At 43.6% G+C, this 23,205-nt stretch overlaps 1 protein-coding gene across 5 annotated transcripts; it reads right to left on the bottom strand.

Annotated features, from left to right (window-relative positions):
- Positions 1-8,985: 8,985 nt before the first annotated feature.
- On the bottom strand, positions 8,986-19,031 carry CBLN2 (cerebellin 2 precursor). Of its 5 annotated transcripts, none has more exons than XM_069620771.1 (4): positions 18,831-19,031; positions 16,482-16,914; positions 10,769-10,888; positions 8,986-10,213 (listed from the first exon to the last, which is right to left on the bottom strand). In XM_069620771.1, exons 2-4 carry the CDS (start codon positions 16,794-16,796, stop codon positions 10,016-10,018), a joined length of 633 nt encoding a protein of 210 aa, XP_069476872.1. In that variant the 5' UTR covers positions 16,797-16,914; positions 18,831-19,031; the 3' UTR covers positions 8,986-10,015. The 5 variants fall into 5 exon arrangements, with proteins under 5 accessions (XP_069476872.1, XP_069476875.1, XP_069476874.1 ...); XM_069620774.1 differs by lacking the exon at positions 18,831-19,031 and adding an exon at positions 18,546-18,797; XM_069620773.1 differs by lacking the exon at positions 18,831-19,031 and adding an exon at positions 18,420-18,509.
- Between the last annotated feature and the right edge of the window lie 4,174 nt (positions 19,032-23,205).

The following is a 23,205-nucleotide window of genomic DNA, read 5'->3' as shown; positions in this document are numbered from 1 at the left end:
CAATATATGTACTGGCTTTGTAATCACCTGGGTGTCACATATACAATGTAAGAATGCATTGTGTGTTCATGGCTTCAGCAGTAACACTAATATTGTTAAATAAGACACATGGCCTTTTTTAAGGCATGACGGACTGTGTACTGCTAACAGGAGCTGCAACCAATTACATTTTATTTACTTATATTTCACCACTGCAATATAACATACAACATACAAAATATATGAGGATGATTACTACTACAATTCTTGGGCAAATGTATGACTACTAAAAAGACATAAAAATGAACTGCATGCTATGTTGGTGCTGAAATAACCTATTGTCTTAACCCTTGTGTCATGGTAGAAACCATTAGTACGGAGACTAGAAGGTTCCATTTATTAGGATGACTTTTCCACAACATTCATTAGAAAAACATTGCTCTCAGGGTCTGATTTACAAAGAAAATTTAACATGGGAAAGTCCCATTGAAAAAGTGTTTGTAAATCAAGCCCTAAGTCTCTTACACCATCTTACAGGTGATATTGAAGATTTGAATATTTCAAATCATGTTTGAGTCACCTTTCTCTAGACTACTTACCCAGTCTTGGCATGTATAGTTCTGACCATTCTTAATTGAGCACTGCAGCTTGGTTTATTAGAGAACAGTTGTTTATAGAGACATGTAAAATTACTTGGGATATTATGTGTGTATAGCAAAATCATGTGTGTTTAGCAGGGTAGCAAGATAATGAGAGTTAGGAGTTTGGTTCCTTCCCTCATTGGCAATAAGCTGCATATTTATGTTGATAAAGATGATTGCTAAAAGGAAGCTGGCTTACAAAATATTTGAAACTAGCTTGGCATGCATATAGGAAGCTATGGTGAGCTAGATACTGTTGGCAGATTACATCATTCTGTGTGGCTTGAAAGAAAAAAACGTTTGCTCTACTAGTACAACAAAAGTGTGTAGCAGTTAGTAATTTGTGCTATAAGGAGAAAGCACTTCTGTGGCATCTGTCTTTCAGCGGGAGCCACTGGATTCTTGTGATTACTGATGTGAAGCGGTCTATTCTATTGAATTCCAGGAATTAGTCTAGAGATATAGAGAGTAATTGGTGACTTTGCTAAATTGACTGTTCCCTACTCTTTCAGATAAGGCATTTGTCAATTAACTTTGTTTAGATTAGCCAAATATTGGGAATGGCTGTGTGTTTGGTGGTGGTGGGTGTACCTATGCACGAATTAAAGACATAAACCCACATCCAAAAACTGCATTGCACATAAACCCCAAAACATTCTATTTTAAACTGATGAGTGTAGAACGTAACCCTGACATTTTAAGGAACTTTTGAGATCTGATCTCCTACAGGGAACCTTAAAGGAGTAGCTGAGGGATGTTCTTTCTTGTCACAATTATATTGGATATGAAATGGTAATACCTCTTAATGTCGCAGTTGCAAATAAGGAAATCAGAGAAAAGGTGTGATTTTGGGACAGGAATAACAATCTGACAAAGCTGGCTAGTAAATCCAATTATACTATGTATGCACGCCAGGGATTCCCTTTAAACACTCCTTTTAGTTATATTGAGAAACGTAATAATAGAAAGGTAAGAAGATTCATCCGGCAAATTCATCTACTTCCCACATTGTCTAGACTAGGTGATTGGAGCAATGTACCTTATTCGGAACGACTATGTCGTTCCTGTAAATTAGAGATTGAAACTCCTAGGCACTTGCTGATGGGCTGTATTGAACTCAGGGAATATTATTTAAAAGGCTATCATAATATTCGTCACAGGTTGGACAATGTGTAGGCAGAGCAATCTTGGGCTTTCTCATTTTCAGGGAGTAGTATGGTTTTACATTTGAAAATGTATTTGTATTTGGCAAGAGATAATTACATTGTTGAATCAAGTACTGTGAGTTAGAATGAAAATTTATCAAAATGTTTTTGTAATCTATGAAATATTGCATTTAAGTGATTTAATTATTTTGTATTGATTGTTTAGAATAATTGTATGAGATGTATAATGGTGTTCTCGAGTTATCAATTATGTCATCAATTATGTATGTATGTATAGTTTTATCCTTTTGATTGTGTATTTTAAATAGTGTTAAAAGCTTATATTGTATCCAAAACACTTAAATAAACATAAATAAATAACTCCCAAAATAAGTAATGACTGAGTTTGGAGTCAGAACATGTGAAGCTGTTGGAAAAGTCAGACAACTGTGCCAATGTGTATGGAGAGACCAACACTCCTGTGATGTTTGTGGACAATTGTATGCATTGTTTGTTTTGCTTCAATAAAGTTAGCATCGCATTCCATTACCAACTGTCTGTAGGCTTCCATCTCCATTTAAAGATTGTCTATTTTAATTGTATGTATTATTTGTATTATTATTATTAGTAGTAGTACTAGTAGTAATGGTATTACTGTATTTATTCAACATGAACCTATCTACATGAAGCAAAGGAGAACTATATAGGGCATCAGGGAAGTATATTGTGAGGGAAGCAGAGAACAAGGAGCTATCACCAGGAAAAAAAGGTGGGGGGGCAGGCACTTTGGCACAATGGATCAACTGGCAATTAGGGAAGAAAACAAGGGGAGCAGATTGCCCAGTATCAGTTTAAGTGGGGAGTGTGTGTGGACCTATATGTTAGGGAGGAGACATTATTTGAAGAGGAATGTCTTGAGCACCTTCCGGGAATGAAGAAACAAAGGGGCAAGCATTGTGTTGCCAGGGAGGAAGTCCAGGGCTCTGGGGGCATAGACAGAGAAGGTCTGACCTCCGGTTATTTCCTTCCTGCACCGGCTGAGTTCAAGTATTGGAGGGGGGTTGGTTCCTGGTTACCACAAACAGACTACAGCTACCAGAATTCCTTGAGACTAATCTGTCACACCTGAAACGACAGCCTCCCTGAAGATTGTTAGAGACATGAAAGTGCTTGGAGGAGAACAGCAACTTGAAATGCATCAGGTATTCAACACTGGGAACTAGAGTGCGCGCCTCACCCTCCCTCTGTTTCTCTACATATTGGTTCAGAAGTCCCAGGCTTAGAGGCAGCGGTTAGAGGCAGCGGCACCGGGGTCACCATGCCCAACCCAGGAGAGCCACTTCATTGGTATTCCCCCCTCCCCCACCAGGAAAAAATATGTGCATTTGGAGGGGAGTTGGTTCCTGGTTACCACAAACAGACTACAGCTACCAGAATTCCTTGAGACCAATTGAGACTAATCTGTAACACCTGAAAAGACAGCCTCCCTGAAGATTGTTAGAGACATGAAAGCGCTTGGAGGAGAACAGCAACTTACAGCAACTTGAAATGCAGCAGGTATTCGACACTGGGAACTAGAGTGCGCGCCTCACCCTCCCTCTGTTTCTCTACATACAAGTATACACATGTGCTTAGTTGCCAGCAGAGACGGCCTTAAGGCAGGGCGGGCCGGGCGACCGCCCGGGGAGCCATAGTCCCCCAGAGCGCCATTAAACCCCTAGGGCACCAGCTCAGGGGAGCCTTTCAAGGGCTACCCCGAGCTGGCATGGTTGGAAAAGTGTCATTTTGAAATTAAATGCCCTTGCTGGAGCAGGCGCATTTAACAACAATAGGGTGCTGGCACCCTATTGAGATAATTACCACCCTGCTCTGGTGCGGGAGTGGAGCGATAATCATCTTAATAGGGTGCCGCAGCATCCTATTGTTGTTAAATGCGTCAGCTCCTGCAAGCGCATTTAATTTTAAAATGACACTTCTCCCACCACAAAGAGAAACATTTGGCGCCAAATTGTTCTTTTTCTGCCTGGGGCGCTGCTGCCACTAAGGCCGGCACTGATTGCGGGGGCTCATAGGCCCCCGCAGATGCTCAGCTTATTAGTGATGTAGCTTGTGGACTTGAGGGCGACGTCCCTGTAGATATTTGAAATTGTTTTCAATTTTGTGGATACAGTTAAAGTGCCAGGACTTAGACTGACATATCTGCATTAGAGATGCTCATTTTTTGCCGTGGCTCTTGATTCATTACCAGCTCATAATTTTCAATCACTTGTACTATACCCAGGATGATTGTGTGTGAGTGTGTCTACTATCCAGGAGAAGCGGGAATGGCTGTGTGTTGAGAAAGTGTTTCATTTTGGGGAGCACCAAGCAAGGCAGTGTCAATACATGCTATACATCAAGTTCACTGAAGGCTTTTAACATGCTAAGAAAGTGTTAGCAGGCAAAACAAATTGACTTGTCTGAACCAGATCTGTCCGAAGTGGAAATGTGTTGGGGCGTGGGAGGCGTGCTGTCCAATTTTTTGATTTAGTGTACAGCTAGGCCTGGGCAGTGTTGACAATTGCCATTTGAGAGAAACTCAAATAAAAGTCATGAAAATTCAACATTCTGAAAATGCTTAACTGAATTTAAAAAGAGGGTTTTTTTCTCTTTAAAAAATGTACGCCACTGCCATTAAAATTGGAGATATTCAGCTAAACAGTTTTGTGATTCCATGTGGCATACAGGGATCCAGTTGCTGGAATGATAAGAGCTCAAGGATTCCTGATCACAACATCTGGAATCTCTTCGTTGAAAGGGCTTATATTCAGATGGAATTTTAATATAATTTCTGCAGAGGGTGGAGAAGTGCAACTTCCATTCTCTCTAAGTTACATCAGCAGTAGTTCCATAGAATTACACAAATAAAGGTGAGAACATCATGCTATGCAGGGGAAAATGGTAAAGACAGCATGCGGGACTTGTCGAGATTATTAGATTAATAAACTTGCTCATATATTAATTACTAGCTTCGAATCCCTCACAGCTCCCCTCTGCATTGTGTTTTGCAACTCTATCAAACGAAAATGTGAAGGACTCCAACAAAGGTACCATGTGCTCACGATCACGTATGCGTTATGTATGTAATATTTTTTTCTTTAAAAAAACATACTATATAGGTTTACATCACAGCAGAAATGCTCCAAAACAGACATTCGGTACACTTGCCAAAACCTGGCAGCCTTCAACTGCCAGACTATAATGCAAGTCTATGCAAAAAGGACGAGCATACTCGTCCTTGGCACTTAAGGGGTTAACGGTGTGCTGTGGCATGAGAAGAGCTGCTGCGAAGCCACTGAAAGTGCAGGACTAGCAGCTGGTATATGCTCTGCATCCACTTGGGAGTCCCGCTTTCCACTGGAAATAGACATGATTTCAAAACTCTGTTGCGTGTCTCTCTGCACCGAGCTTACTGTGCAAGTGGCACCGTGTGGTTTTGCATTACAAACACATCCTCACGGCAGAAGTATACAACATCTTTATGAAAATGCGCCACACGTGCAGGAGGATATCTCAACAGAAGATATTCTTTTAAAATGCAGGTCGAGCACATTTCAGAATACAGTGTCGTTTGGTGTTATTTTGCACTTTAAAGCTGGCCTCATTGCTAAGCTTGGAGAATGGTGTGTATGGGGGATGCATGGAGAAGAGGCCATGGAGGGGTTACAAGAGCTGCACTACGGAGAATGTAACTGCACTTGTAATGTCATAGTCCTGCTGTAATGTTGTATTAATGATGTCTCCTGCTGGGATATTGCCAATTAATACAGAATTCCAAGACCCATTTCTCAGCACGGTTTTCATACCTCTTATTGTGTACATCTGTAAAGCAAATACACGGGATGTTGGGGGAATTTAAACATGGGGAAACAATTCCACGCGTTTCTTTTTTAAAGTAGTGCTCTGAGTATGTCTATATGCCTAACAGGGATTCAAAGATCCACTACCATTTTTGGGAGAAACGTAAGCCACTCAATGCACATCTTGTGACTGAAATCTGTTGCCACCCTCGGTTGCTACTTTCTGTGTGCGTTGCTGTCGGTGCAATTAGATCAGCCCTTCATCGCCATCGCTCCATAATAGAGACCGCTATTTACAAATCATCTGCGCAGCCATCCATGGTTTTGCAGTGAGGGAAATGCGCAAAATGTGGCTTCTGCAAATTGTACCAAAGTCACAACACAACGAAACGGGACATATCTGCTGCTTCATTGGTAGGGATGGGGTTATGTGCCTCCAGCCACGCCCATTAATCTGAGGCAAAATGTGTGTGCCTGGAGGAGTGCTAAAAGCGTGTCAATTCACTTAATGGACACACCCATGTGTGCACAAATGCAATAACACGATGCCCACCAGGGTGCATTCCCCTGCACCAATGTGGTCCTGCTTCAACTTGGCCTAAATCAGATTTGGTAACTGGTAAAATCATCGGGAACAGCGGCCATTTTTAAAACTTGTTTTTCCTAAAAGTGGTTCACTTTCCAATTTCCATACACTATTCGTGTAAAATGGTTTACACGTTTTCTTTTCAATTTTAGCTCTCCTGTTTTAAGTTGAAATTCCAGCGACTAGGGTCTGGTCATTTTCTCTTTTTTCATAAATCAGGTGCATTTATGAGTGCGATGTGCACCAGGTGCAAATTGCACTTGGTGTATGTGAAAGGTGCATGGCCAATTTGCGTGTGGACGATGTTGCAATTTGCAACTGCTGCAATGTGGACACAGAAATAGGTGGCTTTGCTACTTGGCCCGCCTCTTTTTAGGATGGAAATAGCACAGGCTGGATCCTTATGATCCCCATGTTGATTGCATGGAGAGGACCTCAAACGTGTCAACGTCCGACTCCAAACAATGCACAACCTTGCTGTCGATTGGGCATACACTGATTTAGCAGTCTTATCTTCAACATACCCTCAGGAAAAAAGTGATACTTCATTCATAAAAATGCAATCGCTAATCAAAAAATGTCTATTATATGGAGAACATCTGTTCCTGCAAAATGATTTGTAGGCCACCAAAGCTGCATGCAACCTTCATGTGAAAGCTTGCATGATCTAATAATATGGATCTGACTTTTAACATGATCTTAGGATGCCTGACAGAACTTTTGAACTGTAATTCAATGTATACATTCACAAGATCATATAGACGTCTTTCATGTTTGATTACTTTTACCCCTATTACACATCATTAAATAAAATGCAAGTTTCTCTGCATATGTATAAAACTGCAGTACAAGAACAATATGCATATGTGCATTATTGCAATGTGGTCTGTGGAAGAAGTCTATGTGACTTAAAAAGCTTATGCTTAACACCACTTTTATATACTACTTTTACCCAGTCCAATAAAAAGTATCTAGGATTGTTCAATGTTCACAGCCTAAAGGGCACCCTTTGGCGAGTTTGCTTGTTTTGTAGTTCAAATATGTTTATTGGTTGTTAGGGGCTGCGGTCTATGGTGTTGGCACTGAGGCTGCCCAGTGTTAAGCTATTATATCAGAACATCAGTATACTGACAGTGTTGAAATATATATTGTTCAAGTCCTAGTATTTCCTGGTAAAGTGATCTTTCTATCAGTGATATTGGTCCTTGTTTGGTATTAGTCCTGCTCTGGCCTGTTTGCCGTGCCGTGTGCGGGGCTGGTGTGGCATGTACATATATATTTCAACACTGTCAGAACCTGACCTATATGAAAAGGAATGACACCAGGGCCACTGGGTGCTCTTGAATCTGCCACCTTTTAGAACAAAACAAAATATTTCAACCACTTAACCCAAGAACCCTCCTGAGGAACTAGACCATATAATCTGGAGAAACACGTGTCAAGGGAGTAAACAAAGATGGGACCAATTCAGAACTTTAACTAAACCCAACAACCAGAAACATGTAACAAAGATACAAATAAGGCACTTTAAGTTGTCACACTCCACACGGTGGTATAAGAGGAACAACAAATTGTATTGAAGTTTTCAGAAAATTTGTAACAATAACTTTATTTCTCTTCAATTATGTGGATCTAGCAAATAATATTGCCTTGAAGAAAATCAGCTAAACTAATGAGATGCTCATTTTTCTGTTGAAATACATTGAAAGTGAAAGTAAAGAGTCCCTAACTTTGCTGGATAAACTATAAACTGTTTAATTACAATATTTGAAACAACAAAATGGCTCCACCCTGAATATCTTTCTTCATAATTAAGGGCGCGGATCACCATTTGGTGTTGTTTTGATGTTCTGATACAATAAAAAGTATCAGACCTGATTTACAAAGCGTTTGCATGTTTATAAATCAGGCCCATCCAATCCTGAAATATTGTATGTTTTAGACTATACAGAGATGGGGGTAAACTCTCATTCATGTCTGTTACTATAAGGGAATTGAATGGTCTCCATTCCCAGGCTCGAATAGCCATCAATTCTCATTATCTAAACTCTTTGCTTTGCATGGACCCAAAGAATCAATGAGACAAACAGATTCTAGTGATTCCCTCACATTCCATCTCAACAGGCATGCGAGTGGTTCATTCCACTTGTAGAAAGGTTTCTTTCTTTATTCATGATTTTCAATATTAAAATATAAATCATGTAACTAAAACAATCCAGACCATCAACAAAAGTCAATTGGAGAAGATTGGCTCTTAATTCATAAATTAATATTCCACCAGTGTCATATATATATATAGTAGTAATTATCTCAATAATTACACTATTGAACAGTTGAAAGCATGCAAGGATCCACATGATACATGTTTTGAGTTTAGCCACTCGTGGGGGACATGGTTCCATTTCTCACCTGCAGTTTTTCAGCTGCTTCCTGCAATGCAATGCAGTATTGTGGATGATTTGAATGAAAATAGCCACATGGTTTCAATTAGATGATTAAATTGAGAAAATAAAATCTTTCAGGAGATATTCTAACCTGCTGCTAACTCCAGGATCATGTGACTGCTGAATTGGGGGTGCAAGTGAACTGCCATTGTTTGTTTAAATACAACTACACAGGTGTACAAAAAGACAGGTGACCGAAAGAAGTTCTAAAAAAGCAAAGACAATATCTGATGATTCGCTGATTTGGTGGGGCTTCCTGATGTTGTTGCCTCTAGGCATACATTGAAAGTATTCCAATATGGCACTCAGCGTGGAGAATGGTCACAACATTTCAAAAAATAATCTGCAGCGTTTGTGTACTGTAGTAAAGATATATTTTATTTTATTTAGATGGGACACGAGATTGGTAAAAGCGCCCTGGTGTGCCCGCAAGATTTGCTCAAGCAGCAGTGATCAACATTTCTATACATACTTGGTACGCCAACCAATACAGTCAGGGATGGAAAGTGGGGAGACTCTTTTGGCAGTACTATGAAGGGGACGCTTTACATTATAATTGCTGTGGGCACAGGGAGTTTTGGCGTGATAGTTCAGGTAGGTTCTCGCAGCCTTTTCCAAATTCAAAAACGAATTGAAAATGTCTCTGGACGTTTTAGAGTTCTCGTTACTGGGAAGGGCAGTGGTGCATTGGTAAGCTTCACTTGATCTATGGGTATATAATCCACCTTAATGATAAATCTAGATGACATTTAATTTCAGCACCATAATGCACCATAAAAAAAAAATATTCGAGGAAAACACGAACAACACAAAACGTATTACGGATAGGATATTCCAATCGTGCAAAATTTGCTTCTCTGGATAAAGCACTTCTTGACACAGTAATGTCCATTATTCCCAAAAAAGATACATTACTGAGACTGAAGCCATTCGTGTCAATAGGCTGTACAGTACAAACACAAAGAAAGCATTGCAAGAACACTCGATCAGGACCTTGATTCTTCTGATTATGATTCTTGACATCAACTGCGGCGGTCCAAGTACTTATTTCAGGAACGGCAATGGAAAAGGTCAATGATTCCCAACAATTAAATCCGAAATTGACTTTACAATCACAGGTACAATTTGCCCAGGTCGATTACTTCATTTTTCCTACAGATCACTGTCGTCTAAAACTAATTGGAGGCGGTGGTTCCTGGAGAAATGCTAATATTCAATGTAAATAATCGAGTTTAGAAGGTAATTTGTTCTGCCAGCTTGGCTCGTTGCCTGGGTTGAGTGGAAAGATTGCCATGTTCTGTCAGGGCTGCGGATTCATTTGTTATTGAACCATCTGTCCCTGTTTCAAGGTCTGCCTTGTGCTGGTCTTCCAGGGTTTTCTTTAGAGCGGAAAGACCAAGAACCCAGAAAATGTTGAATATTTCCAGCCTCCCATGAGGTTTCCCCTTTCCAGTCTAAGGTGGACTTTGTCGTATCTTTCCATGAGGAGCAGAACTCCATTACTGGCAGCTTCTCTGGTGACATCTTGATCTCCCGCAAAGGCTGAAATAACTGCGTAGTTATTCTGCATTAGACTGACCTAAAAAGTAAGAACAGTGTCAATCTATTAATGGGCATGTGCATTCAATGCTGCGTATAATTTCCCACAAGTATGCCCCCTCCCTTGCTTTCCTGACCTCTCCTTTTAGCCTGTCCATGAATATTGCATTATATCTGTCTGGCGGTAATGATGTGGGAGTAACGTTGCTCAACCCACTCAGACACATTAAGAATAAGTAGAACGTGCTTTATAAGTATGCGTGAGAGATACACCATAATCCGGGGGTTGATTTTGAACATACACCCCAATAATGACTTTAAATTGCAAGTGTTCTACACAATGTCGCAATTGTCACTACTGCATAACAAGCCTATTGCTCCAAAGCTATGAATGCAATGCATCTGTATGATTCCAGGCACATGTGCTTAGAGAGAGTAAGTACATTCTAGATGTCTGTAAACATCTGGGAAGAGAAAGAATGGCAAGGCATGCAGTGAAAGGCTTAACTGACCATCCTATCTAGCCAATGCAATGCCCAGTGTTTGCGACAGAGACATTCCTATGTGCTCTCACGCTTGTGCCGTAGGTACCCACCTGAATGGTTTGCCTGTTGTAGACCTTTACCACATGGAAACTGAAGCTATAGATCCCCTTTCTTGGTGCTTCAAATGTGCTGGCAGCTAGATCGAAATGTTTCCCAACATTAACTAATACCTGGGGAAGAAGAGACAGCATTAGACACCCCACGTTGGACGAATGTCTACTGTTAACAGATCATCTTATAGCTTGTAGACAGAGGGAAGGGGAATTATTGTGGGATAATGACCTGCCACCAACTTCTGACCTGAGGCGAAGTCCATGGCCATAGGTTGGGGGAGGGCCATCATCCAAAGGGATAATGATCCTTCCCATGGTCCATAAGGCTATTAGCACATAGTGGTAGTAGCAATACATGTTTTGGAGTTTTGGTGGTGACGTAAACAAATGCTACTTTAATAGTTGGTAAAGATAATGGGTAAAAAGAGATAGTCAATTAAATGTGGTTGTATTTTGTAGAATTTAAATAACATGGTCGGTTTCATAAGTTAAGTATTTTAATTGCATGCTTTGTTGAACTCAAAAAGATTTCACATGTGCATGCATTAGGTATCATACAAAAGTTACGTTTCTCTATAAGCATGTGAAAGCATTTTGCCAAGTTTTACGTTTCACTTGCACGTGTCAAATAAAATGTTTTAGCAAAAAAATATCCTCCCAAAGAGGAAGTGTTTTGTTGAAAGAAATCATGCCTTGAAATTGCATTGTTGTTATTGTGTCTGCTTTTAAAGACAGCTTTTCAGAATGCAGTCAATATCAGTAGTTACTGCCTGTACTCTAAACATTTTGATTGGCTGAGAGAATACAAAGAATGATCACCATGTGCTAATATAAGTACCAACATGATACTATACAGCATTGTAATACTCACAAATATGAGGTACACAAAATGTATTGGACACATTATATGACTGTAAAAGTAAAAGGCAAGTTCTCTTTTGTAGGATTTGCTTGGAACAAAATGGTGGTGTGTTCAAAATGTGAAAAAGAGTGGCAGTAATAATCCATTCAGTCAGATCACATATAATCCACATTGTATGCAAATAATCCTTATGTATTTTAAAAAGGTTTTTTTTGGCTTTGGAGGTCCGGTCTATCAAGGCGACATGAATATGGTGAGCAGCAAAATCTGTTGGATTTTTGAACAACGTAAACTGTGTGTCGCGTCTTAATGAGTTGTGGTTAAAAAAGCCAAGTAAACCACTAGCTGAATTAGTTACTCCAAAAAATGCTTAGAAGACAGCGCCAAATCCAGGTTTCAATTGCAAGTTGTCATTTTAATGAGTATTTTTTGGAGTAACTAATCCTTATGTATGCTTTCAGGTCAAGCTGTCATTTGTTTTCATTCGAATATGTACAAATTGGCTGCCTTCCAGGAAATCTGACATCTCATTATCAGCCCGTCAGCTTCAAACTGTTTCAAAATGGTGGCAGGATTACATGACTTGCTAAAAATAATGGGTGTGGCATCTGAGAAATCACACTTTTGGGAAGAGGCTCGAAATGTGTTCATATGTTGGTGGCCCGATATGGTTAGACAAACACTTACAATATTTAAGAAATTGAATATCTGGCGTAGACGTGCTTTATGTCCAAACTAGCATGACAAGGGGCACACTTAAGAATCAGTGAAAGCGAAGAAACAAGATTCTCCCATCTTCACACATCTCCTAGAGCAGACATTTTGATTTTGTGGATGCTATGGAGGAGCGCCCTGAATTGCCGTCTGCTCTTATACTAGCACCTCAGAACCGTCAGCACAACATTATGTAATGATTTACCAGATATAGCAGACCTACATACCTAAGAGATGTGCTTAAGAGTGATAAATAGTACATGGTCGTTTTTTTCTCTTAGTACCGGTTGGAGTCAGATGCAACAGCATGTCATGAATTTCTGAACAGGCCTCAGACGCCCTGTGCATCGTTGATTTGATTATTTAATGTACATTCCTAAGCAACAGTGATGAAAACAAGCACCGTACTATATACATAGTGAGTCATGTTTATGTTGTGTGCATACTGCATATGTGCTTGATGTCCCAAATCATAACTTTAATGGGGACTTGTGAAAAACGCAACTAATGTGTGCACTACCATGCAATGGACATGTACTCAAACCATGCAGATGTCTTGTCATTTTGAATATCCTGAATTGTTGTTTGCTCTCAGACCGAGTGGATCATGCATAGACTGCCAGACCCCTATATATGCACTTAATGTTTTTCATGAGCGTACATAGAGAAAGCCTGTCAGGCAATGCAAGATAAAAATGCATTTGTAAATGTGCTTGTGTGTTTCCGTGGAAGGCTGGGATTCATTGTACACTGTGCAAATGTCTCTGAATATTTGCAGTTGCATACAGTACGCACGACAGAGCAAATTAACATAGTAACATGTGAAAGTACAAATACAAGCCTTGCTTCACTACAACTGTGCCTCCCCCAGAAAAATTGAAGTACTTTTCAAGTATCGTATCATTTGATAAAATCTAATGGCAGGTCTCAATGAACACTATCGATTGTTTCTTAAGTGTGAATCGCTTTAATGGAATAACCATTGATCCATTTGATCGATTAACCTCATTTCAATCAAATAACATTAAATCCTTTTGAACTATTGAGCCATCACGTGTTTCGAGCTTTGCTCTTCCTCAGGGCTCTAATACCAAGAATCAATCTACAAGATTAGTGCCAAATCAGTGTGGGTCGTTATTCGTTTGGTTGCCTTGCTTTTCTTTTTGGATTGTGAGCATCTTGTTTTACAGTTTATGCTTTAGATAAAGGCTATGCTGTTAGCACATCCAATATTGTTTAAAGGGCAGGGCAGTCTGTTAAACTTTCATTGCTATGTACATAGATTGGAAAAGTGTATTGCCAACTCACCCTCTTTCTTTCAAACATGACAGAAAATGGCACCTCTTTGTGAATTATTTAAATGATACAAATGTTTAACTGACCTTGCTATTACACTGAGGAGATTACTGATCTTATTGCCAATGTATCTACTGTCTTTGCTTTTTTCTTCACTATTGGCCTGATTTCATTATGCCAATTCCCTCATTATGTTTCCCTGTTCTTCCATTTTCCTTCCCCCTACTTGATTTTTTCATTAATTCACATCTGTAATGTTAACTGTTCATTATCCCACCGGCATTCTTGCTAAATATATCACAGAATATATTGTAATGTTTCAATAGTTTTATCATATAATTGACAGCAAATATCTGTGGAGACTGTTGATCTATATTGTGATATTGAATAAAATAAAAAACTTTTAAACTCAAAAAAAGACTTTCATTGCTTGTGCATTACAACACAAGTACCATCAATCTCCTTCTTTTGGAGACTAGTCTTCTGTTAGAGACGATGGGCCGGTGCACAATAGTGTGTGGCTATTATGAGGGCTAACATAGTAACATGGGAACATTTCCTTGTGCAAGGAGAGACATAGTGCATGCAGGACTGGGCGGTTTATTTTCCCAAGCAGGAAAAGACTAATGGATCTTTAGGAGGAGCTGGCAGTCGCTAATGGCAAAACTGACGCAACGGGACTTGCAAACGGGGGTCTCTGTTCATTCGTTCACGAGTGGGCGTGGCTTCAAGTGCAAACACTGGTTGAAACACTTGTGTATAGGCGCGTTATAAATGCCATATCATATGCATGCCATATCATAAAAGGGGGAAATATTGGAAGTGCCCATTTTGAAGTGCAGATTTATCTCGGGGCCCATCCTAGCCGGTTCTCGGCGTGTGTGGTCCCAGATAAGTACGTTTGACGTAAGTGTGGTGATGCCACGTTAAGTGCACCGGTGCCTCTGCATCTTGCTTGATCATACACAGTAAAACGCCATTTGTGCTTCAGAAAGCCATGCCCAGGTCACTTCGAAGGTTTATGTTCTAATTAATGAATACATCAGTCTGTCCAGAGTGTGTTATATTTTAAAAAATGCTTTACTCAATTTGAGGTCCCCGGTGTATTGGTATCACTGTGCCCAACACAATGCGTGACTCACCACACTGACGTAATGCGTGAGGAGTCTATGCAACAGCACCTTCCATTTCTCCGAGGCTCTTTTGAGACCACTCTGGCACTAGCCCTTGCCCCAAGGTGAAACCGAACACGGTTCGGGCTATAATGTACATGCGCCACCCAACCTGGCTCCAACAGGGCAGTGTCCTAGTTAAGAACTCTGCATAACCCGGACGTGTTCCCTGACGTCAACCTAGATGGGTGCCTGAGCCCCACACGCGCCACAGTACCACAAAGCGGTGGTGACAAGAGCCTAGCATGCCATGCTAATGCCAGACAATTCATGTGTGCGCATTGTCAAGACATACGCGGATACGCTCTTTCCCTGCCTCCGATGCATGCCTGCAAAGCTTTCTGAAAACATAACGCCGGGCTCATCGCTATGGTGCAAATAGTTCACAGTTAGACCTGCCTGGGAGGAGGTGGCTAATTACCCAGCCACGGTTATCGGCGAGGGTTGGAAAAAGCATCCAGCATTAGAAACGATTCCCCGCCCATCTCAATGTACCATCAGATTAACACAGTGCACACAGCTGGGATGAAAGCAAGCACGTTCAACATATCAGTGGATGGTGCCAGGTCATGTGACTGAAACCGTCCACATATTCCGAATAGTAGAGTTCACGGCCGGCTTCCCCTTATAGGACATTGCAAACACACGTCTCTGTGGGTTTAACAGTGCTACCCGTCCGTTCACTCCAGGCTGTGTGATGAGACACCCCGTATGACGTTAGTGGTAAACTGGGCGGATTTCAGCCGCCATCTAGGGCAGCTGCCACTTTCACTCAGCGGCTTTTCAATCGTTCATTGATAGCCTGTATAGCTGGAGCGCTCGCCCTGATTCGGGCGTAAAGGCCGCTGCGAAGGGCAGCAGTGGCCGTGTGATGCGGGGATTCGCACGGCCGTGGACTTTACTCTGCCCCCTAACACGGAACGTGTCCTTGTCACAGGGCTGGCGGAAGCACTAACAGGTGTCAGAGCCCCGCCGACTTCTCGAAGCCAAAAGCTGGACGGTGTAAGAGAACGACCCCGCCCCACAAATATCCCCACACCCCATCCGCCCGCCATTCTGCGGAGTAGCTCTTTGCGACAGCCCAATTTAAAGTCCTGTAATAAGCCACAGCAGACCCGCAGCATAATGCCCCTTTCACTCGGTAACTCCTGCCACATAATAAACTCTTTTAAGTGTGGCCCAAACCTTGGTTCTCCCTCCATATCCAGCAAAAAGACAGGAAACAACGTCATACCGCCAGTCTCCCACTGCGCCGTTTGCCACTTTATTCCAGTTTTGTAAACGGGAGTCCTTAACCTGCCCTGTCCTTGCTCTGCACAGAAAGGCTGCGCCCTGCAGGCAGCCCCCACTGCCCAAATACTCTGCCCCCATCCCTGCATTCTATGCAACTGCTCCCACAAAGGGTTGGGCGTGTAGACAAGTGAACAAAAATCGTCTTCTTACTCTTAAACTGACCAGAATCACACGTAAAACTCTGGTCAGACTCCACCCCCATAAACACATCCTCGCCCGCAGCCTTTCACCCAGGGATGATTCTGTGCAGAAGTTTGGTTGTGTCAAAATGCGTGCCTTCTGCCGGGATAGCCCCGCCTCCACGTGCTGTGCACTGCGTATCCACACTCACTCACTCACTCGCTCGCTCACTCACAGGGACCGCGCCACTCACCTGGTCGAAGTAAATAGTCATGGTACGGTTGCTCATCTCGGAAGGCTCGTGGTTCGTGCTACGGATGGCCGAGAAGGCCACCTTGGCGCTGCCGGAGCGCACGGAGATCCCCAGGGAGGAGGTAACTGCGCCATCAGAAGACGGGCTCGAGTCGCATACTACCAGGCACTTCCCCTCTAGCACGATGGGCTCCGTGTCGTTCTGGGCGAGGACGGCCGCCGAGGCCCCCAGCAGCAGTACCAGCAGCGCGCACCCGCACTGGCAGCGCCATCCCGGAGCCGGCGCAACCTTGGCGCAGCCGCTGAGCGCCAGCATCCTGTCCCAAAGCCCGCAGCTCTGCCGGCCCCAAGCTCCGCGGACCGGGCTTCAGACTCTCTCCCTTGGGACGGTGTTCCTCTGCTAAGTAATCCTCAAACGGAAAGCCGCGTGGTGCCTGTGGAGGGAGACGAAGATGCGTTAGGCCTCCTTCCTCCCCAAAAGTGCCAAACAACTTCGAGCGGGACATATGTCACAGAACAATGGGTTGACGAGTATCTGACAGAACCTAACACTTTCCATCTGTAGCTCTACTCCATATTAAATAGTTCGACATATCTGCAGCACATACACAATTATATAGGCACATAAACCATTCGTTGCTTTATTTCTTTAAAAAAACGCAGGCATACATAGTCGCTTGCATCGACCATACGCTCCCCACCCCCCTGGGAGGTGCGAATGAACCGACGCCTCCTCGCAGTTTTGAATGTCCCACTTACAGAAGTGACCAACTGCATTTATTACTGCACGATAACCAGCGCTGCAAAGGTTCCAATGAACCACACGACCACATCATTTAACCCATGACTTACCAACGCTGCCGCCACGTACAACCGTGACCAGCGCTATTTCTTAAAAAAACGCAAGCAGACCTGTGTCTCGGGGATTATCTCAGAAACTACGAAAACAAATACAAAATAGGCGGCCTCAACAAGTTGGTCGGTCGTGCCCAGCCAGAGGCACTTGGGGGAAAAAAACAGACGTTTCCAGAAAGCGAACTTCTCTCAAAGACTCCAACACAAACCTACTGATGGCGGGTCCAACGCGCCCTCCCTGAGCCCCCCCTCACCTCCCCCAGCAGCGCGTGTACGCAGGCTGCCGGTAGATCCCCGGCGCCTTTCCCCTGCCATCGACCCACACAAGCATACAGAGGTGGCACTGCCGCTAGAAGCCAGAGTCGACAGCAGAACCGATACTTGCTCCCTTAACACTTAGCCATCGATGCCAGCCAACTCCCGGTGCTGGCGGCGCACGCATGCATGCAGGCACGCCCGCATGCAGGCAGGCACGCATGCATGCTGCCGGCCGGGCAGATGCGAGCCCAGGCGGGCGCACTGACCTTTGCCGCCGGGACCCGCTGCCTCCAGCCCGCCGCAGCTCGGCGAAAAAAGAGCTCCTTCTGGGAAATTACTCATGACTAATAAACATATGCGCCAACTTGCGTTTTAACCTTTCCTCGACGCCACTTAGCTCTGATGTCCAGGGGACACATTAGAAACAGATCAATGGTACAGAGATCAATCAATCAAAAGCCAGAGAGAGGGAAGAAGGGAGCCGAAAACAGCGAGCCTTCGCCAGCCTGCCTCGGACGAGGCTCTCCCCCACTTCGGGCGCCTCAGGTGCCAGCATTACACCTGTACCTGTGCGCCCAAAGGTCTCTGCCGCATTCTCACCACACGGGTACACACGCAGGGGGCGAGGGGGCACAGCGAGCGGCAAACCCTCGTTACCTGGGAGGTCCATGCTGGGAGCGCAGGGGTGGCCAAGTAGCACCGTGCAAAGTTGTAGTGCCTGGAGCAGCCGAACAAAGCATGTGCTGGCGAGAGAGAAAGGGAGCAGGAGCCGCCTCAGCCTCTCCCGCCCATCCCTGCGCCCTCCTCCCCCCTCCTCCGCGCTCACCGTCTCTGTCTTTCTCTGCCCCCTCGCCGCCTCTCTCTACCCCACACTGGCTTTCTCTCTCTGTGCTTCGCTCCCCGTGTTCTCTCCTTCCCATTGCAGCCCCACGCCTCTTTTTTCTTTTCTCACCTCTCCCCTCGCTCTCCCGATCTCTTCCTGAAATCTCCGTCCTACTCAGATCGCACCCCGCTCTTCCTCTCTCCTGCCCAGGCCACACTCCACACACACACACTCTTTCCACCCTTCTTTCTATTACAGACACCCGTGACATTACTGTCTGCCCACTCTCCCACTTCTGCATGTGTTTCCACTTCTCTCATGTCTTCCCCAGTCCCTCTCTCTTCCGTGTCTCCTTCTGTCTTCTTCCTTCCTCCTTTCCACACTTCCCTTTGCCATGCTCCCTCTTTACCTTACCTTCTCCCTCACACTTCTTCCCTTTGTCTTCCTGCGCGGCCTCACTCACAACCTCCCGATTCTCCTGTTTGCCTCACACTTCCTCAGTCCTGTCTACGTCTGTATCTCTCTCCCGATGTTCTTATGCTTCTTCTTCCCCCCATGCATAGTGCCCCTTTCTTTTCTTCTCACTCTCTTTCTTCCACACTCTATTCTTCCTCTATATACTTCCCCTGCCTTTCTGCTTGGCACTTCTTTCCTCCCGTATCCCCTTCTCTTCTTTGCACCTCCCCACTCCCTCTTCAACCACTTCTTCGTTCGCCGTCTCCCCCAATTCTCTCTTTTTCACCTCTCTCTCGCCCCTCTTCTCATCCCACACTCCCATCTCTTCTTCTTTAATACTCCTTTTTCTTTCGATGTCTGTCACCAGGGGTGTTGCTAGGTCTGGAAAAGACCCGGGTGTCTTTCACACTGTTTCCCTTCTAAAATTCCATTTGTAATCACCGACGCACCCGTGTCCCTTTCCATAATTGCTCGTTCAATGCCCAACGCCCGTCTCATTTTTTCTCTGCTCGTATTCATTGCCCCCCCCCCACCTCCGTAAACTGCCCGCCCCTATCACCAGACTTGACGGGTCCTCTGCCTATATATCACTCGCGCGCTGGAGTAATAATGCCTGCTTCAGCAGCCTTGTTACTCCAGAGCCAGTCAACGCTTGAATAATGAAGGGTATTTAAATAATGCCGGTGCTCGGCACTCGCAGAGCCGACATATGGAAAATCATGACAGTACTGCCTGCCCGCAACCTGTCAAAACGTGAGAAACTCACATTAGGACAGGTTACAGAAAAGCAACGAAATGTTCTCCTAGCCAGCTCGACACACCGGTCTCGCTTTAAAGGAAACCTGAACAGAAATACAGACAGAGTTAGATTCGTCCGTTGAATAATGTTATAAGGCAGCGTTTCCGGGCGGCGCCAGAGTTTCCCGAGACACCTGCCTCAATTGACTTCATTCATTTGGCTTCAGAAGTACGTCAGAGAGCGCCACGCGCTCTGGAAAAAAAGCTCCGCTCGTGTGGGTTCATTTCTCCTTCCTCACAAGCATCATGCTTCATTGTTCGCCTTGGCACTCAACTTATTTACGAAAACTCGTGCTCCTTCTGCTACATCCCAATTAAAGCAGATTCACTGCAAGCGGCATCAACGTGTAAGAGTGGGCTTGCAGCGCCGCTTAGCGTTAGTTTGCTATACTGTCCTTCCACGATTGCTAGCCTGTCTAGGCAGGAACGACTGTCTAATATGGAGGCTGCCATTTACATTGATCAGGGGCGCAACCACAGGCAAACTGTTGGTGGGCAGGTCACATTGGTATACACTTTGGGAGAGGCGAGTGCTGCAAAGTAAGGCCGTCTTTACACTGTAACAGAGTATTTGTTCGTTACCCTAAATCATCGCTTCTGAAATCATACGTGGTCAAAGCATGCACTGCTTTGATGCAGAGCGCACACGATTCAAGCCACAGAGGAGCACACTCTAGTCTAAACCAAGAAGCTGTGAGTCTGCATCAGGGTTGGGCGTGCAACACTGCCACGCCAGGGCATGTTTTAAAATGCAGGGAGGGGTCTTATATCCTCTGTTAGGATCCAGGGGCCCGATTCATGGAATTCGTAGTGCGATGCAACGTGACTTCCAACAAACACCCTGATTCACAGAGCGGTGCAAAGTGTATTTTTGCAGTGCAAAATGACTTTGCACAATTTTTTCACACTGCAAAAATACACTTTACACCGCTCTGTGGATCTGGGTGTTTGTTGGCAGTTTGCGCCATGCTAAAAATGTCACGAATCTGGCCCTACCTGTTTCCTTTTCCAAATCCAAATGTTATTTTCTATCTATGCGTATAATGTACCCCTCACCCACACCCTTTATTACATCACTCATCATGTATCTATTCACACATTTTCATTTTTTGGGGGGACCTGATCCCAGCTTCTATAATACACTGATTAGGTCATGTTATACATGGTTACATTATGTGATGTATTTGTTATGTTTTTTCAGATTAATGTCTAATGTTCAAGCACTTTGTAGCAGCCACAGGGTGGTAGTTAGCACATAAATGAAACAGAGTAGCAGCACTCCGTTTATGAAAAGGGCCATAACACTCGAGGTAGACCTGAAAATGCAATGCATTATGCAGACTCTTACACCCCTGTTTTGAACTAAGAGTTGCATTCTGCCTGTAAGGGCATATATAGCATTTTACCAAATGTAATGGCATTTTTTTGATTTTACCAAAATGTAATGGCATTTTTTTGATTGCAAATGCAATGACATTTTATTGCCAGCATGTAGTGGTTTACCTGCCCTCTACTAACATGGCATGGCAACTGCACCACAGGTTGAGAAGTATATTTAAGGATGGATTATGCATGCAGATCTATTCCCAGCAGAGCACAGCATCAGTCTAAGAGGGGTCTTGCCTCACACATCACTGTATAATCCCCTTAAAGTTCCTAGCAGGCCTCAAGAAGTTTCTGAAGCTTGGTCCATGGCTTTGCCGCTAGGGGAGACATGGCTCTTTAGCCCCTTGTTTAAAAGAGCACATAACTCCTTCCATTTATTCAGTTTTTACATGGGTCAAGTCCTAAAAGTGGGGTACTCATTAACATACCAGTTGAATGTGGCATCACCAGAAATTAGCATATTAAGCTGCCCTCTGAAAAAAGTGGGGGGACTCCATCCACCCGCATGTTCCCTGGTCTTATAGGCTGTGGCTGTTTGTGGCCTGGGTGTAAGCAGAAGCGCTCTGCTCTCCTCTTTTCTTGGGCATGAGTTCAACACTGTCATGCTCATAATGACTTTCTGGCACTGTGGAAGGGTCAAAAGCCTGACTGCACCCACGCGAAAACACACATTCTTCCCTCCCACTGTTTGTAGCATCTCCGGCTTCTACACCATCTTATATTTCTTCTTTTCATTTTATGTCCTATAGTAGACTAAGGTCTGGCTATCCATGACATCCTGGGCACAGTATGTCACTCGAAGGACAAGCCTAGGTACTCGGAAACTACTGCAGTGGTGATTTGGCACAGTATAACATCCTATTGACATAAAATAGCTTGTGGCACAGTATACAACGGGTTCTAAAGAATATATATAACTTCAATATATTGCACTGCATCCTATCTACTCTGTTCCTTGAAAGTGTCAACAGAGCCACACAGGTAGCTAGTCCATAAAGAGAGTGTTTTAAAGGCGTTACTCCTTCTCAGGGTCCTATTAGACGACTCAGACCCAAGGACAATCACCTGAAGATTCTTCTGTTTGATATGCTCTTCTTCACCTCGATAAAATAATAATATTAATTATAATAATAATCATTTGTTTTATTACCTAGGCTTTGCAATAGACTCCGGTGACTCAATGCAGTAGGAAGGATAGGTAAGGCAGCATGTTATTGCTGGATGAAGCACAAAACCAACAATACAATTTGAAGTACGAAAAAAGAAATTCCACTTCCTTAATGTTAATGTTATTGTTAATTTTAAAAGATATTTATACCGCACACTGCCACCACCGGTGTGGTGCCCTGGTGCTCTGATTGCTCTGAAAGCCAAGAGGGTAGTGTATGCTAGTAGGACAGATCTGGAGAAAGAGCAAGAGAGCTATGATGTGCTGTTGGCAGCTTCAGTTCGGTTTACACCGCTCACTGAGCTTAGGTGTATTTTTTGGTTGGTTGCCTTCATGTGCTGTTGTGCGAGGTGATGTGTGGTTTGTTTTGTCATGGTGTAGTGAAGCGTCTGCTGTTTGTTGTGCTTTAGAGGTATGGTTGTGTTTAGTTCAGGGTTTGAGAGGTACATGCAGAGAGAGATTTTTATTAGTAGGGTTGGTTGTAGACATTACTGTCTAGACAGGACTCATAATGATATCTACAATTCCATCCAGATTTGATGAAAGCTAATAATGCCTCATTGTTTTCAATTTATGATCCATGGTTCACATGATAAAAGGGGCCTGAATGTTTCTTCCTGAAGTCAGGAGATAGCACCTCTCTTTGAAAGGAAAGAATCATTTGGCCCAGGGCCGAATGCAGGCATAAATTGAAAGATGGAATCTCCTCACCTTTCACTACTGGGCCTGGTCTTCAAAAATATCCCCCCATTCCCATCTCTTGAGAAGTCAACCCTTGAAGCAGCAGACTGAAAATGTGGGAGCGGTAAGTCATGAACAGAGTGTGTGTGTGTTGTGTGCTCCTGCATGAGTGTGTGGAGCACCCGCTCGAATATGTGATTTGGGACTGTGAAAATGTGTAGTGCTGTTTTACTTTGTTACATTTGATTTGCTGTTATGCTAAGCAATAGCATGTTTGCTGCTATGTAGTGATGCTGTGCT

Source organism: Ambystoma mexicanum, chromosome 5q, assembly GCF_040938575.1.
Source record: "Ambystoma mexicanum isolate Mex_15411 chromosome 5q, UKY_AmexF1_1, whole genome shotgun sequence".
NCBI lineage: Eukaryota > Metazoa > Chordata > Amphibia > Caudata > Ambystomatidae > Ambystoma > Ambystoma mexicanum.
The sequence above is the reverse complement of the archived record's forward strand: the minus strand, read 5'-3'. Positions and strand labels throughout refer to the sequence as shown.